Source organism: Culex quinquefasciatus, chromosome 2, assembly GCF_015732765.1.
Source record: "Culex quinquefasciatus strain JHB chromosome 2, VPISU_Cqui_1.0_pri_paternal, whole genome shotgun sequence".
Lineage (NCBI taxonomy): Eukaryota > Metazoa > Arthropoda > Insecta > Diptera > Culicidae > Culex > Culex quinquefasciatus.
In genome coordinates this window covers 76,580,240-76,598,846 of record NC_051862.1, presented here as the reverse complement: position 1 = coordinate 76,598,846, position 18,607 = coordinate 76,580,240, and the positions used below count along the sequence as shown (strand labels likewise).

General features: G+C 36.3%; 1 protein-coding gene across 7 annotated transcripts in view; it reads left to right on the top strand.

The window, feature by feature from the left end:
* LOC6036748 (kinesin-like protein unc-104) overlaps positions 1 to 18,607 on the top strand; it is a 111,544-nt gene that overhangs the window by 48,533 nt on the left and 44,404 nt on the right. For 6 of the 7 annotated variants that reach the window (XM_038257976.1, XM_038257978.1, XM_038257977.1 and 3 more), the window contains exon 2: positions 15,469 to 15,708. In XM_038257976.1, the coding sequence (XP_038113904.1) occupies positions 15,526 to 15,708 (183 nt within the window). In that variant the 5' untranslated portion in view covers positions 15,469 to 15,525. The remainder of the gene's footprint in view (positions 1 to 15,468; positions 15,709 to 18,607) is intronic. The other variant, XM_038257975.1, reaches the window with a different exon arrangement.

The following is an 18,607-nucleotide window of genomic DNA, read 5'->3' as shown; positions in this document are numbered from 1 at the left end:
TAATAATGAAAAGAAGGAACTTGAGGCGTAATCTAACCATAAGTTCTTCTCGGATGCTTTCTTCGGACTGGCTGCGCTTGTGTTCGATTAGATTAGATTAGATTAGAACTAAAATAATCGTATTTTGGTGATAAAAAGTTATATTTTTTTCTAACGTACCTATTTTTTCTGATAAGTCTGATGTATGACCGGCCCCCAAAACTGTATGGTGACTTGTAAGGAAAAACGAATAATGCAAAATTGTTTCTTTTGACATAGGGAATGCATGGACAAAATTTGCGTTATCGTAGAGAACTTCTCAACTTTCAATACCAGCTGGACCGATTAGACCACATTCCGATAAAATTAGTTCAGCCACTCGACTTTAAATCTCGCTTACTTTTTCAAAAGGTCCCCATGGCGCATTGGTGGTTTTAAAAAAGTTATCTAGAAATCAAGTGTATATTTTTGATAAACATCCAAGCACAGACATTTGTTCAGAATTTAATTCTGATGCATCAGCAAATTTTATGGAAATGAGAATCAATCCTTAACCTGCCATTGATATAAAAATTTTCCCAGACAGGATAAGGCTTCCGTCAAAACCCTCACGCATTTCCCATTCAAATCAGCTGACGCTGGAGAGCACCTTGACCAACCCCTCTTCCCACCCATTCACAGCTTATCGGATCAAACCTTCAAACTGAAGTCACCCACGGTGCGATTTATCAAGGGGTGGTAGCTAGCTTTGTTATTCTCAACCCACTCCAGCAGCCAACCAAGGAGACGGGATGATGACTCATCCTTGAATCTTCCCGCAGCGAAAAGAGCAGTCCCCGTCCGCCACAGTGTTAGTTTCAAGTTCCAAGAAGAAGGTGGCAGCACGGCGGCGGTGCAGCGCACCGTTGTTTTGAGAGAAAACGAGTGTGCCTGTATTTGTGCAGGGATAATCGAGGGTGGTTTTTCGAGCGGGGGGTTGTGGTTGTTGTTGTTTTTCCTCTGTGCAAAGTACGCCCACAAACATCACTTTGTTTAGTCTGCACACAAGCAAACAAAAGACGTCAACCGGATTCGGCTCACGTGGGCTCACTCTCTCCCTCTCGTTTGATTTCTCTCATCTCTCTTTTGTTTTCTCTTCATCATGATAAGGAGAAAAGAGAGGAGAAAGTACCATTCTCTCAGCGATAGTGGCTTTTCCGATATTGATACGAGGTTTCCGCAGGAAAAGTTGTGTTTTCCAACCGTGGATCAGTTGGCTTTTGTCACTGCTGTTGCTGTCATGTGGCTAAAAGAAATCAAATTTATGTAAATAAGCTTAATACATAAGCAAGTGTGCCGTTTTATGGTGGCACGTGGCATGGTCAGCAAAAGAATGCCCACACACAAACTTACAAACATAATATAATTTAGGTTAATATTCCCCTGGAGCGTGATTTGGACCAAGTGGAGTTTGCAATAGTAGTTTTATAGTGTGTTGGGGACTAAACTAAAGGGGACAGTGACACTACCACCCCCTGCTGTGTTTTGCGGTGACGCGGAGGGTAGGGTTATCGCCGGTCATGGTGAGAGGGCAAGTTTTGCTGGCGGTGTAAAAAAGCAGCTGTAATCGGGGCTGCCTGAATGGAGGAGAGACTCCATAAAGTGAACTCCAGCACCTAGTGTGGAATTGTGTCAGTGGAGTAAAGGATTTAAAACGGATTGCGTCGTGGAAGGATAATTACGGGTGCAATCGTGAGTAGTATAACTTGATTTGTGTTGTGAATGGAAGGGATTTTCAACATTGTTGCTTTGGGATGGTTTGTATTCGAATTATCCTGGAAATAAAAATAATGGTATTAGCTATGATTTTAACTTTAATTTAAAGTGTTCATGATTCTTTGCAGATTTTTATTTTTTATTCAATCGCATTTAAAATGCAATAATTTTAGTTGAAAAATCATAATCCCTGTTTGTTTTTTGTTTGCATACAAGTTAAAAATTTTGTTAAAGCTTGATAAGGCCGTTGCAAATATTTTTTTAAAGTTTACGTCGCCCCCCCCCCCCTCCTTTCAAAGTCTGTTCGACAAATCAGGGGGCAATTTATTTTTTCAAAAAACTTCAAAGTTTTAAAGGAAATAGAAGTCTAACCAACTGAAAACAATTTGAAATTCGTTTTCCTGCGTTTAAAATCATATTTAGCATTTCTGGGATCGATTGAAAATATTTTCAATTTTTGTAGAATTCCAATTCGGCGAAAAAAAAATTCTCTTCAATACTTGGTTATTTTGAAAACTAATGATTGCAAAACAACTGGGCAGGTGTTACAAGCCATGTTACAACTTACAGGTTTTATGATGGTTCTGAAAAGTCTCATACAACCTAAGTAGGCTTTTATGGACTTTTTTTACCTAAAATGTTACTAAAATACTACTAAAGGATTTAAAGATTGACCGTCAGACCTGGACACAAACGCAAAATTTAGCCTGCCAGTCATCGACCATTGAACAAAGCAACCCCTGTAGATTGTTCGACTGACAGTTGTTGGAAAAATCGAACTGGCACAGCGTTCTGCGTTCACCACTGCGTCGAACGAACAATCTTGTTCTTAGCTTAAGGCACTGCATTGAAAACAAATTTCGGAGAAAAACTGTTATTTTCGCCGTGATCTCAATAGGAAAAAGTTTTCTGGTGTTAGAATGGAATTTAGCATGATTTTTTACAACTTTATCGTAATTTTTTTACGGTTGTTAAAGTCAGCTTTCTTAGTGAAATTTAGTCTTAAGCATTAATATAATTGTGTTTATAATTCTTGACAACTACATTAAACAAAATCCAAAGCGTTTAGAAAACAAAAGAAGGAGTATTTGAAACACTTATTTCATATACTTCTTATTTGGAAAACAAATATTTAGGCTATCAAAGCTTTTAAAAGTTTGAAATTAAAAAAAAAAATCTGAGATTAATTTACCTTATGAAAATAACAAACATTTCTATTACAATATCCCGAACATGGGTGAATAACAAGGGAAATGTGTAATAATATCTTTCTCTGGTATCAATACCAAATTTTTGTATTCCTGGACCCTTTAAAATTTGCAAGAGCAAAATTTGGTATCATACTAATTTAAGGTATTGTTTTGAAATTGCAAAATCGCAGAATTTGTCAATGGTCGGACACCACATTTTGGTATTCTTTTGGTATTACAGTATTTTTTCAAATTCCTCTGAAACTATGGGAAAATTTTGACCAATTTTGACAATATAATTAATTTGCGCTAAAATGAAGTCTCAAAGCGAATGCTTTCATTGAAAACCGAAAATTTCAAACATGATTTTAATCATGTTTGATATACCCCCTAAAGATATGCCTTGAAATTGTGGAAAAAAAATTAAGTCAGGATACCACATTTTGGTATTATTTTGGTATTAAAGTGTTTTATCAAATTCCTCTGAAACTATGGGAAAATGTTGACCAATTTTGACAAAATAATTAATTTTGCGCGAAAATGACTTGAGCTGATTAAATTTTTTTTATAACCCCCATTTCTCTAAGTGGAATAACCATTTACTTTGAAAAACGAGTCAATCTACACTTTATTGAATTTGGTGAATTTCAATCCAGTTTCATTTTTCAGAAGCTTCAAGAACTTCAAGCACAAGCCGTTCGTCAATGACAAATGTATTCGATGTGGTGAAGAATATCACTAAGAACAACATGGAATCATCAGGTGAGTAGATTCTCTACGAAATCGGTCTTTTTTCTTCAATTTTAATTTTTGTATTTTTTTATCCGACTGGAACTTTTTTGGTGCCTTCGGTATGCCCAAAGAAGCCATTTTGCATCATTAGTTTGTCCATATAATTTTCCATACAAATTTGGCAGCTGTCCATACGAAATGTATGAAAATTCAAAAATCTGTATCTTTTGAAGGAATTTTTTGATCGATTTGGTGTCTTCGGCAAAGTTGTAGGTATGGATAAGGACTACACTGGAAAAAAAATACACGGTAAAAATTTTTGGTGATTTTTTAATTTAACTTTTTATCACTAAAACTAGATTTGCAAAAAACACTATTTTTTTATATGTTTTAGAGGACATAAAATGCCAACTTTTCAGAAATTTCCAGGCTGTGCAAAAAATCATTGACCGAGTTATGAATTTTTTAATCAATTCTATTTTTTCAAAAAATCGAAATTTTGGTCGAAAAAAATTTTCAACTTCATTTTTCGATGTAAAATTGAATTTGCAATCAAAAAGTACTTTAGTAAAATTTCGATAAAGTGCACCGTTTTCAAGTTATGGCCATTTTTATGTAACTTTTTTGAAAATTGTCGCAGTTTTTCATTTTTTAAAATAAGTGCACATGTCTGCCCACTTTTGAAAAAAAAATTTTGAAAAGCTGAGAAAATTCTCTATATTTTGCTTCTTCGGACTTTGTTGATACGACCTATAGTTGCTGAGATATTGCATAAATTGGTTTAAAAACAGGAAAATTGATGTTTTCTAAGTTTCAATCAAACAGCCCACCATTTTTCAATGTCGATATCTCAGCAACTAATGGTCCGATTTTCCATGTTAAAATATGAAACATTTGTGAAATTTTACGATCTTTTCGAAAACAATATTTTCAAAATTTTCAAATCAAGACTAACATTTTAAAAGGGCCAAACATTCAATATTACTCCCTTTTAAAATGTTAGCCTTGATTCAGCTCTTCAAAAATATTTTTTTCAAAAGTGGGCACTAATTTAAAAAAATGAAAATCTGCGACTATTTCCAAAAAAGTCACTTAAATATGGATTTAACTTAAAAACGGTGCACTTTATCAAAATTTCACTAAAGTGCTTTTTGATTGCAAATTCAATTTTACATCGAAAAATGAAGTTGAAAAATTTTTGCGACCAAAATTTCGATTTTTTGAAAAAAAATCAGTATTGATTAAAAAAATCATAACTCGGTCAATGATTTTTTGCACAACCTGGAAGTTTCTGAAAAGTTGATATTTTATGTCCTCTAAAACATATAAAAAAAATGTAGTGTTTTTTTGTAAATCGAGTTTTCGTAATAAAAAGTTAAATAAAAAAATCGTCAATTTTTTTTACCGTGTATTATTTTTTCCAGTGTAGTCCGTATCCATACCTACAACTTTGCCGAAGACACCAAATCGATCAAAAAATTCCTTCAAAAGATACAGATTTTTGAATTTTCATACATTATTTTTGTATGGAAAGCTGCCAAATTTGTATGGAAAATTATATGAACAAACTAAAAAAAGGCACCAAAAAAGTTTCAGTCGGATTAAAAAATACAAAAAAAATCGAATGACCGAAATTTATCTGAATTTTGTGACAGAATAATTTAAAAATATAAAAGACAATCTTCGTTGTGCCTTTTTTTCGTTTGTTGGCGTTTTTAGCTCTTTTCCTTATTCAGCCTCCTGTGATCAAAATTTGATTATACGTAACTTTTCCCTTACAATCGGCAGATTTTCCGGAATCGGTTCCGGAGTGGCCAAAGTTGTAACTTTTTGGCGTAAAAACCTTCCTTGGGCTTATACGAACCCAACGGAACAAAGAGCATCTCGATCTGACGCTCCGTATTGAACAAATTCGCATTCGAACAAAACCGTCGAATTTTTTTATATAGATTATATGACACATTCCGGCGTTGCAACGTCACGAATTTATTCACTTTTTTCGAGATGTATCTCGTATGGTATCAAAACCTGTTTTAAAAATAAGTATTATTACAGATTCGGATTGCAAAATGGAATTTCCTACAAGTAGTGACTATGCAAAACTTCTTTTAAGTCTATCTCTTAATTTGCCAAATCTATCACTCCGTGACGTTGCAACGGTTCGAGAAATAGTGATATTTAGACCCTTTTTTGGTTTGAGTTTTGAATGCAACAAATGTTCAATAGTAAAAATCAAAGAATAATCTTCGAGTTTTCCTCTGACAAGGTTTTACTGTGCAGCCTGATTTATCCAGCAAATTTAAGTGCGCTTTAACTAAGCCAAACAATAAACTGGCTCAAGCAAACACATCCAAAATCAATCTCACCATCAAGCCACACTAAAACCACAGCCAAGTCAAACCAAAAAGCTGCTTCATTCTCCGCACAATCACACAGACCAAACTTTATCAATATTAACGAAGACATTTCCAAACCGATGGTACCCCTCCTCTCTATAGTGTGAAATCCTTCCGATGGTCGTGGTGAGCCAGTTTTGCGTTTTCGCAATTTCCTCCCGGGCTCGGCCCCAAATCCGTGGAAAACCAATTTCCCTACTTTGTGGTGTGGTTCGAGTCGAGTCAAGTCGAGTGTCGCCGTCTGGTTTTCACTTCCACCGCCTTCTGGTTAAATCCAACGTAGTTTTCCACACCAGCTTTTCCATATTGTGGTGACGCGAGCTTTCTCCAATTTTCCCGCTTTTTCTTTGATGACTTTTAAAACTACACGACCGTCGTACGCTGTCGTCGTAGTCGTCACAATTTTTGTCCTTGAAGTATATTTTGGTCCTCGTGAGTCATAATCAGTAGAGGGAGGAAAAACAGAAATTCTTTGCCTTTGATCAATCCCTTAATCCATCGTTACGAAAGAAGGTGGAAACTTTTTCAAGAAAATATTGTGCATAATTTGTACTTGTTTTGCGTTGATGTTAAAACTCACTGTTGATCACACTTGAACTTTTTTGATAATTTTAAAACATCATCAAAAGATAGATAATTTCCCAAAGAAAATTAATGACATTCATAGAATTATACATAGAAAACTTCCTCTTCAAAACTAGGTGAATCAATCATTTGTTTCCCTCTATGCTCACGATTTCAATTGTGGAAAAATTGTCAAGGGCCTTGGAAAACGAGTGGAGACGACTGGTCTGGCCGCCCTGAATGAAGGCGTCAAGCTCGCTCTGCCTTGCGTGACTGCCACTCGTCTGACGATGACTGTAATCGAAATAAATTCGACGTTGAGGAGAGCTAATAACGATAATTCGGTGGGGACATATTGACGGCGAGTGACGGTGATGTATGACAACTAGCGTGGTTCACGTTTCTATGAAAAAGACAAAAGTTGTTATTTTGTCTTGCATCAACCGGAATTTCGTTCTTTTATGTCCCCAGAAGCACTCCTGAAAATTTGAGCCCATTTGGTATGGTCTAGGAGCTCCAGTTTTAATTTGAAATTTATATGGGATTTTGATTTATTTTCCATGGGAAACTATCTTTTACATTGTATTAGGATTTTTTTATAAATCGATGAAATGACTTGATTCTTATAGTAGGAGATAGGTTTTGAACTGGGAACAACTTTGTAGAACATACCAACATGCTAGGAAGTGACCCTTTAAAGATACAGATACTTTTAGATGGTGGCTGGCCCCATCAATAGCCACCATCTAAAAGTATCTGTATCTTTAAAGGGTCACTTCCTAGCATGTTGGTATGTTCTACAAAGTTGTTCCCAGTTCAAAACCTATCTCCTACTATAAGAATCAAGTCATTTCATCGATTTATAAAAAAATCCTAATACAATGTAAAAGATAGTTTCCCATGGAAAATAAATCAAAATCCCATATAAATTTCAAATTAAAACTGGAGCTCCTAGACCTTACCAAATGGGCTCAAATTTTCAGGAGTGCTTCTGGGGACATAAAAGAACGAAATTCCGGTTGATGCAAGACAAAATAACAACTTTTGTCTTTTTCATAGAAACGTGAACCACGCTAATGACAACTCTCTCCGGGATCAACCGAGAAGGTTAGAGCTGTGACTGTAAACAACTTTTACTTTTCTTCATTTTTGGGCCTGATCTAAACACTTTTTTGAAATTTATTTTTCGTTTATTTTTTACCATTGATTCAATATTAACTTAGATCAAGATTGTAGAATAAGGTTAACTTTATAAAAAAAAAACGCTTCCACACATCGAGGCAGGAAGAAACCTTCTTCAAGCGCAAATCCGCCTGGGGCAATATATTTTCCGTAAGAGATGCTTCTTACAGCATAAATCAAGATGTTTACGCATTCCCATTCCATTTCTCTTGATTATTTGGCCCCCCCTGATGGACGTACCGGGTAACCTTTGACCGAAAAGCCCCGTCAAATCGAATAAATAACGGTGGCTTACTTTTCTGAGCTGAGACTGCTCTTCTGGGGGCTAACCTTTTGCGGCGGAATTTTATCGTAGATCGTAATTCTCGCTCCTTTGAGGTGTGCTTCTTTGTTTGGTTCAGGGATGAATGTTTAAGGCGAAATGGAAAACTCTTCTATTTGAACAGAAAAACTCGGAAAACTCGGAATTGAACAGTCATTGCTGATTCCGAAATTTCTAAAAGAAAGCAAATGGTTTTGCAGAACAGACTGATTTTAAGGGTGCACAAAGGAAGTATTTGAAATTTTTTTGAAATTAAATATGTCTTTATTGAACTTTATTATATGATTACATTTCATTTACATTCTAAGTGGTATGGCTAAATTCTCTTCATCTTTGTTATATTTTTCGTTTTATTATTAACTGTTCATATTCATTTAATTACTTCAAATTGTTTTACATTTTTGCATTGAATCGAATACATTTGGGTAAAAAATAAAAAAAAAATCACTTTAACAACTAATCCTAACTTAAAACTACAAAAATAAATTCATTGAAATATTCAAAATCATTAGAACGAGTAAACTACGAACTGTATTTTAAGATAAATCCTCAAAGCGTTCTTACTTGTTCCGCACGAGTTTTGCAACCACGCAGTTTTTTTTTTTTGAAATTAAATATGTCTTTATTGAACTTTCTTATAATAATTACATTTCATTTACATTCTAAGTGGTATGGCTACATGCTCTTCATCTTTGTTATATTTTTCGTTTTCTTATTAACTGTTCACATTCATTTATTTACTTCAAATTGTTTTACATTATTGCATTGAATCGAATACATTTGGGTAAAAAGAAAAAAAATCACTTTAACCACGAATCCTAACTTAAAACTAAAAAAACTAAATTTATTGAAATATTCAAAATCATTAGAACGAGTAAACTACGAACTGTATTTCAAGATGAATGCTCCAAGAGTTCTTACTTGTTCCTGGCGAGTTTTGCAACCACGCAGTGTTGTTTTCATCTCGATGAAAATGTTCAGAAGTTCTTGTGGTGAAAACAGGTCACTACTGCCTTCACCCGTTGATGCTGGTTGGTTTTCCCTCGGTTGCTGACTGAAGCCAGGAGGTGTTGTATTCTCTGCAACTTTTTGCCGCTGATTCAACGGCAATGGCAGCAGATTTGGAACCACTCGAACAGATCCCGCTCCTGGCGACACCAAAGCAGGAAAATCCACGTCCGTGAAAGTTGGTGGTGTTTTGCGGCGATTTGGTTGATGCCTCGTCGTCGCTTGCTGCCGAATTTTTACAAACTCAGCACGTTTTGGGCAGCTTCGATTCTTGGTCGAATGGTCGCCGCCGCAATTGAAGCATTTCGCTTCGATGTTCTCGTTGATTGTTTCGCAAGCTTGAGTTTTTTGCTCACCTCCGCAGGTTGCACAACGACTCTTGATGAAACAGTTCCTTCCACCATGTCCAAACTGCAAACAGTTCGAACACTGTGTCAAGTCACGGTGCACTGGACGATAACGTTCCCAAGACACGATGATGTTGAAAATTGCCCGAACTGCTTTCAGCTCAGACGGCGTTGTCGATCCTTTCTCGAGATGAACCAGGTACAGTTGATCACGATGCTTGATGTCCTTGTTGTGTCTCGTCATCTTGAAGACTTCGATCACGTTCAACTTCAGAGATTTGAGCTCTTCTTTCAGCACATTCACATCCATGTCATACAGACCTCGGAGGACTTGTTTCATGGGGCGTTTACCTGGATCGTCATGGCTGTAGTATTCGATCTTTGTGTTGTTCAGGAAATCCCGAACGTAGTTGTAATCCTTTCTGCACCCAAAATTCAGAGTCGAGATAATCGTTCTCTCAAAATTTATTGAGGGCTCAGTGCCAAAATCGATAGAATAATGGTACCAACTCACACCATCATAACAAATGAGTTCATTCGTTAGTTGAATCAATAAATCTCCAACAAGTGTCATACATCGACATCTGACTTCTCCTTGGTCACCAAACTGTGGTGGCCGAGGCAGCTAAGTCATTGGATTGATTTGTCAAAGGTCTCTGGTTCGATTCCCGTTGTCGACACTTTTGGTTTTTTGTTTGACGGATGAACTTTTTTTGCAAATGAACCTCGAGAGAATAGTTCTATCGTCCATCTCGAGCTGTGTTCTTTGCGTCCGTGAATGGTACCACTATTCTCTCGACTCGAGACCATCATTCTCTCGGACTAGCGCTGCCAGTTTTGGGTGTGGTAGGTAGCAGAATTTTGAGTCCATCAGCACACAAGCGAATGGAAGCTTGTAAAGCGCCAGATTTGATAAACCCGGTCAGCCACTTTCGCACCGAGTCCGATGACGATGTTTTCACAAAAATGGGTGGCAACTTTTCCCGTCGTTTAGAGGGAGGGTAGCGTACTGGTTTCCAGACTTGCTCAAACTGCCTGGCTTTGCAGGTAGCGCTTCGGCATTCTTTAGCTTCTTCAAATCTGCCGATCCTGCTGGTGAGGACCGCCTCTCGTTCTTGCCGTGAGGCATTTTTTGCACTTTTTAGCACTTTTTTGGTGTGTGAGGGTCGCACGTCTGACTCGCTTCTCTGCTGATCGCAGACTCAACACAAAAAGAGTTGTTCTCTGTTCCAAAGTTGTCAAACTTACGGACTCAATCCTGCAACAACGGAATTGCAAAATTAGTCAAACTTTGTTGTAAATTACTTTGTGAATAGTACTTTAGGGAATGAATAAAAAAATATTTCGATAGTACCTGTAGTTTGAAGATACTGAAATGTGTGTGACAAAAATCTGGGTTGATGTGCACTGTTAACAGGAATTAACTCAGCTTCACCTTAACCAATCTTTTAACAGTTGTTAGTAAACTCTCTAACTTCACTATCTCAAAAAACTGTACCACAGATTTTAATACTCTCAATTTGTGCTGTTTTTCTTCTCGGATAGCACTGCGGGTTCTATTTTAATAGAGCAACTCTATACGAAATCGGCTGATTTCGACCATTTTTATTTTTTGTATTTTTTTATTTGGCTCAAACTCTATGACCAAAGAAGCTATTTTGTGTCATTGTTTCACCCATACAAGTCTCCATACAATTTTGGCTGTCCATACAAAAATGGTACGTAAATATTCAAACAGCTGTAACTTTTGAGTGAATTTTCTGATCAATTGATGAGGACTATTGAGAAAAAATAGGCAAAGGGAAAAAAAATTTAATCAACTTTTTTTTTTACAAAAACTCAGTTTCCCAAAATATTAAAATCAATTAACATTTTAAATCAAGACTAACATTTCAAAACTGCGTTATAATTAATGTTTGGACCTTTTAAAATGAAAGAATTGATACATATTTTTCAAAATATTTTTTTCGAAGAGATCGGAAAATTTCACGAATAACATGTTTTAACATTGAAAATCTAACCATTAGTAGCGGAGATATCGACATGGGGGGTTTGCGTGAGACTTAGAAAACTTCAATTTTCCTGTTTCTTTTTCTTTAATGATGGCACGTTTCACCTTAAGCCGCTGTATCTCAGCAACCAGAGGTCCAATCTTCAATGTCTCTTAGACAATTTTATAGCAAATTTTCTGAACTTTAAAAAAATCAGGAATGGTCACCCAAAAACTGCAAATATTTCGCTAAAATCAAACTTTCGGTGGCTGTATCTTGAAAACGGAGCCCTTTATCAAAAAATCTATAAAGTACTTTTCGATTGCAAATTCAATTTTGCATTAAAAAATAATGTCAAACTTGTTTTTGCATGAAACTTCGATTTTTTCCAAAAATCACTATTTTTAAAAAAATTCATAACTCGGCGGCAGATTTTTTGACCATGTTTCTCTATGCTCAAAAGTTGCGGATTTTTGTCCCCTAAAACATATCAAAAAATCTCGAAAATAAAAAAATACGTATTTTGGGAAATTGAGTTTAAGTGAAAAAAAGATGATTAACAGTCAGGCAACTATGCCAGAAAAGTACCCGTAGACTACTAAGCCCCGTTTTAGCGTTACATGGATTTTCAACAAGCTGTAACTTGGTGAAAATTACATGAAATATCAACTTCATATATACCATTGGATTTGAAAATTAATCAACTTTAATATAAAAATATTAAATATGGTGGTTTAGGGGGCGGGTCCCCGGGGGGCGTGGCCAAAGGAAAAAAAACAGCGTTACATGGAATTCAAGGGTCCAGAGCACATCGTAAAATGACCCAAAAAACCGACTTATATAGGTTTTTGGAAAGGGGAGAACCTCTACTTTAAGGGAAAAATATTTAAAATATGTTAAAAATATTTAAAAAAAAATAAAAAAAAAATAGTTATCGTAACTATTTTTACAATTATATATTCATTTGAACTGTAAAGCCAAATTTTGAAGAAATATGGTCATGCGACATATCAAAATTCATGAAATTATTCCAGGAATCGATATATGAGCAATTCAACCTGATTCGATTGAACCGGTAAAATTACCGGTACCGGTTGAACCGATTCCGGGGTTGTATCGCTAACCATGCCATGCGACGTGTCAAAACTCTTCAAATTAGCTCAACATTTTTTTCGTGATAAATTTGAACCGATTCAGTTGAACCGGTTCAAATAACCGGTACCGGTTTGAACCGATTCAGTGTTTTTACTGCAAATCATGCCATGCGACGTGTCAATCTTCAAACAATCTCAACAAACTATTCGTGATAAATTTGAACCGATTCAAATAACCGGTACCGTTTGCATCGATTCCTTGTTTTTAAAGCAAACCATGTAGTGCGACGTGTCAACAATTTTCAAATAATCTCAACAATGTATTGGTGATGAATATGAACCGATTCAGTTAAACCGGTTCAAACAACCGGTACCGGTTTAAACCGATTCCGTGTTTTCACTACAGGTCATGCCATGCGACGGTTCAAATTTATCACGAAAAGAATGTTGAGCTAATTTGAAGAGTTTTGACACGTCGCATGGCATGGTTAGCGATACAACCCCGGAATCGGTTCAACCGGTACCGGTAATTTTACCGGTTCAATTGAATCAGGTTGAATTGCTCATATATCGATGCCTGGAAGAATTTCATGAATTTTGATATGTCGCATGACCATATTTCTTCAAAATTTGGCTTTATAGTTCAAATGAATATATAATGGTAAAAATAGTTACGATATCTATTTTTTTTTAAATTGTTTAAATATTTTTAACATATTTTATATATTTTTCCCTTAAAGTAGAGGTTCTCCCCTTTCCAAAAACCTATATAAGTTGGTATTTTGGGTCATTTTACGATGTGCTCTGGGCCCTTGAATTCCATGTAACGCTGTTTTTTTTCCTTTGGCCCCGCCCCCCGGGGACATTAAAGTTGATTAATTTTCGAATCCAATGGTATATATGAAGTTGATATTTCATGTAATTTTCACCAAGTTACAGCTTGTTGAAAGTCCATGTAACGCTAAAACGGAGCAATTTTTATTTCCGTGTACCTATTTTTTTCTCAAAAGTCCTCAACAATACCTACAACTTTGCCCAAGACACCAAATTGATCAGAAAATTCACTCAAAAGTTACAGCTGTTTGAATATTTACATACCATTTTTGTATGGACAGCAGCCAAAATTGTATGGAGACTTGTATGGGTGAACTAATGACAGTTTGAGGCAAATAAAAAAATACAAATAAAATCCAATCCCCCCGAAACATCGTTTGTTTATAGATGCAAATTTATGATATAATAATTACACATTTCTGAAGTTGATGTCAGTAAACGCTTCTGTTTCGTCAACCATGGTCCATTGGCAGGGCACCCGCTTATTTTTGCTTCCCCCACAGATAAACATGTGTGCGCGTGGTTGCTCAAGATGGCTTCATACCATGTACATCCGAAATTTACAATTTTATTTATTGGCAGGGAATCAACTAAAATTCAATGCTGTCGATTGAAACGTGTTCACAGAGCCCAACTCTATCATACCATGACGAAACTGAAGCGGTTACTGACATCAACTTCAAAAATGTCGAGTTGTGTTATCTGCTCGAAAGTAGAGATGCACGGATTTACATCTTTCACGCATTGGAATCCGTCTGAAAAGCATCGCTGCACTTTACCCAAACGTGTGGCGTCGTTAATTTCATCCCCTTTTCTGCTCTCTATAGCTGTCATCAAACTCCACCAGACATCATAAATTCAAGTGCCCCCTTTAGTAATCTTTCCCATATGCATCGTACACCACTTTCTATGTGAACCTGGTGATGTTTGTCGTTTGCTGCTACTCCCAACGACACGACACGACACTTCACCAACACTCGAGGTTGTGTCAGCGAGAGCTTTAATATTTAAATTTATTCATAATATCTGCGCAAGTGAAAACAGTTTCCTTCTCAACGATCCTGCAGTCTCTGGGCCAGGTTGGGGCTGCTGCTGTACGGCATCGTAAAACTATCACAGCGTGGTTTACACTCAGTTGTGTAGAAATTTATACTTTATAAGACTTTTTGTTTTTGAAACAAATAAGTTGATTTTTTTTACGCTCTTTTGAATGATAAATTAAATTCGATTTTTTTTTAGCATTTATCTAACTCGGCAAGTTTTTTACTCGCCTAAAGTATTTTTTTGCAACTGAGTGTTCTTTAGCAAAAAGGAAGTAAACCTTCTGTACTAGGCCCCAAGGCGCGCCTGAGGCTCGGTTTTTGAGCTTGAAACTTTCCTATCCGAATGTGGAAAGTCCTTGCAAACAGATGGTGTGGTATTTGCTGTAGGAGGGAGGAGAGAGTTGTTCAGTAAATATGGTTGTGCATGTAGATTGAGGAAAAAACGAGAGCAAATTTATGCAATAAGATGTGAACTTTTGGGGCTTGTGAGGGCTGCTGCGACTCGATTGATTAAATTTCGTACGAGCACATGAAAGTGGGTGACTTTCAATGTAGACTTCGAGAAATGAAAAAATCCTATCATTTGATTTCGAAGAATTGGTGCTACACTCAAAAACATTACCACGAATCGTGTCTGCAAAAAGTTTTAAATTGTTCTGCGAAATGAATCTCAAAGCGAACCCCAGTCTAGTCGCACGTGCAAACATAAAATTAATGGAAAGCAAACAAAGACTGGTGGACCCCGGTGATTGGTTCAGTCTCGATTATTGCCTGCTGAAGAGTCCTACGCAATTCACCTTTGCTATTTTCCGCTCAATCGCACTTGATACCCATCTCAACCGGGATGATCACCCGGGATAAAAACGGACGTGTGGCGGAGCCTTAAGCGTATTTTTATTCCAAGCTACATACCACCAGATATCGATTTCCTTCTATAAATAGAGTCTCACGAACTGATCGAATTTGCGCACGCTGAAAATTGAAAGTAATAATTAAATTTCCCATTTTCCACCTTTTTTTTTCCTTTGCAGCAGTACCCCTAAAACCGTCGACCAGCCGGGCCTAGGGCCCTCCCGCAGCCGCACGCCATGTCATCCGTAAAGGTGGCGGTCCGGGTGCGACCCTTCAACTCGCGCGAGATCGCACGCGAGTCCAGCTGCATCATCGAAATGTCCGGCAACACGACCTGCATCACAAACCCGAAGGTGCCGCCCGGTACGAGCGATTCGGTGAAGCGGTTCAACTATGATTACTCGTACTGGTCACACAATGTAAGTACTGGAAGGGTCTTTATTAGGTTTAACAAATTCCTGGAATGTATTTTTTAATTGGAATCGGAAAAAAACTGAATTGCTAGTCCTATTTTGTCAACACTGTGATGTTTGAAACCGTGATTGGCTTCACAGCACATAAAGTAGTAATCTAGCTGCGTGTAAAAGACCACGTCCGTCAAATAAATTTTGCATTATTTTATGGAATTCTAAGTAATATTACACCCTGAAATATATAGCCCATCAGTATGGGAAATCAAAAAATTCTCATTGGACTCACAATCCAAAAGTCGTCTGTTCGAACCAAGGGTCCTGATTGCTCAAAATCAACCACTCCATTCGCGAGCACAAATAGCAGGCGACGCGATACTGCCCTGATAAATTCCTACCGTTTGTCACTCTATCACCATTCGCTCCCGAACACTCTCTTTTCTACTCTTCTCTCTCTCTGATCGGCTCAGTCTCCGAACGGTTCAGACAGGCCGATCGTCTCCGATCACTCTGAACTGAAAACAATTTTTCTCTGATGCGCTGCGTTATACTCATTGATTTGGGTTGCCTAAAACCAATATTATCAATTAAATTGTGCATTTATTTTGATTTCATAACATTACAGACACCATTCAAAGAAACTTCCACCAAGAAAAAATCAAATTGATGGCAAACTGAGAGCGTGAAGACAAAAAGACTTCCGCGCTGGCATTTTGTGAGAGTGGCTCTTCGCTGAGCATGGTAGTGTGTGAGTGTCGTGGAGCGACGGAGTAGGCAAATATTTTCACGATGTATTTGTTCGCTGAGTGAACAGTTCGAGCCACTCGCTGGCTGCTTGCGAGACTCATTCGCTCATGAATGCTAGCGGGTTGGAATAGGCGACGAATGGATAGGCGATGAGTGAGTGGTTTCTGTTCCTTGAACCGAAAATCAGGACCCTTGGTTCGAACCCTAGGGTGGAAGGTTTAACATGTTGGTTAAAGGCGAACCCCATACTTATATCAAATATCATAAATTTTGTAATTGCCTGCTCTACAGTGTTGTAGAACAGCCCTGAAAAAAATACGTTTTTTGATTATTGCAGATTCGAAAAGTAGACCAAACTCTACTCAAAATTACATTTCCGAGTCGCATCACGATTTTTTACAGTATTATAAAGAAAAAATAATATTTTTTTCCGAATTTCCAATTTTCAAAAATGAAATTACAGCCGCTCCGTCTCTAGGAATCGAAAAAAGGGCCGAATAAAATAAATGAATAAAAACATAGATTTCGTGTGAGTTGACAGAGAATGATCTATTAACGATCGAAAGGTACATTTCTTCGTTTTTCAAATTTGATTTCGAGACTTCTGATCGGAAAAGACATACAACATAGAAATTTTGTAATGTTTTACAGTTACATAAATAATATGTAAAGCTTTTGTGATTTGTTTGTCATGATATTACTCAAATGCTTACTTTTATTTTTCTGTTATTTTTGATAATTGTTTTGTTTCGAAAAAAGGAATAAAACAATACATTGTTTTTTTTAAAGAATATTTTATATCGCAGATGGTTATTGAGAAAATGTTTTAAAAATAAAAATCTTTATTTATCAGCCAATTTTAGGTTAAAAAAAGAAATTTATAAAATTTCTAAATTATGGGATTAGAGGTTAAACTCCCTCTATGTTACTTGGCCCAAATTGGAAAATATAACAATCTTACAACATAGCTCAGGCTAAGTTTTTAAAATAATATCTCCCTTAGTTCGATTTATTTACTGTGCACTAATGTATAAGATAAGTGTAATTTTTGAAGTTTTTTAGATATGGTTGGTTGAATATTACGTTTGTTTAGTAATTCTACTTAAAATAATGTGCATAAGTCGAGCCAAACATTTCATTAGGGCATAAAACTAAAAACCGCGATTCGAGAAAATCGCTTGCAAAAAGTTCCAATTCCTATTTAAAAAATAAGCTTGACTGATGGTATTTTTACAAATGATACGATAAAACACATCATTACCCTCAACTCTTCTTGAATGCTTCTTAATTTATGTTGATTTTCGCAATAAAACTCATAATTTAAAAAAATCTCGTTATTTGGCTCTTTTAGCTTTCCAACTGTTGTTCATAATGGGCCCTTTCTGAATGCAAAAAATAGTTAGAAATAATGAGGAATCCAGCGGAAATGTTGATAATTGGTGAAGTTTTGTGATCGAATGGTGTAGATAAGGTATGTGAAACATACAAATTCTTCAAAAGTGTATTGAACAGCAGCCGCGGGACCGTAACAAATATTGTATTTCGACGAAGTTTTTTTCTGCAGAAATCCTTGGTGAAACGTAAATCAAACTTTGTTTTGAAGTGAATTAGTTTTAAGAATGTATGAAAAGTTCACTATATAACAAAGAAAGTTCCTCAACTATCAAAAACTAACGAAAAAGAAAGTGAAGTGAACATTGTTATGTGCCCTTTTGTGTTTGTGATTTTTTCAATAGGAAATTGTTTGCTATTAATCTGAATGTTGGAGGGCATGTAGAGAGTGTACTAATGAATGTAATAGTGGAACAATCCCGAATGTTTACGTTTTAGATTGTTCCCTAATGAAATGCTTGGCTCGAAATATGAAATTCAACACAAACTCATGAAAATTTCACCAGTTCCTAAAAATATCACCATCATTTTTTTGCTGTCTAGAAAAAAAAGTGCAAAGACTTTTTCAATATGCAATTTTTTGTGGTTCAAAGAAAAATCTACTAGAAAAAATGCAAAAAAATAATAGGATGAGTTTTCCGGGTTTTATTGAATATCTCAGGATAAAATTGAATTTTGGGGATATGTACAAGTCAAAAGGTGAATCATTGAGAGATGCACAATATAAAGTTTATAACAAAATTTGACCCAAAACGGACGTGCGACAAGG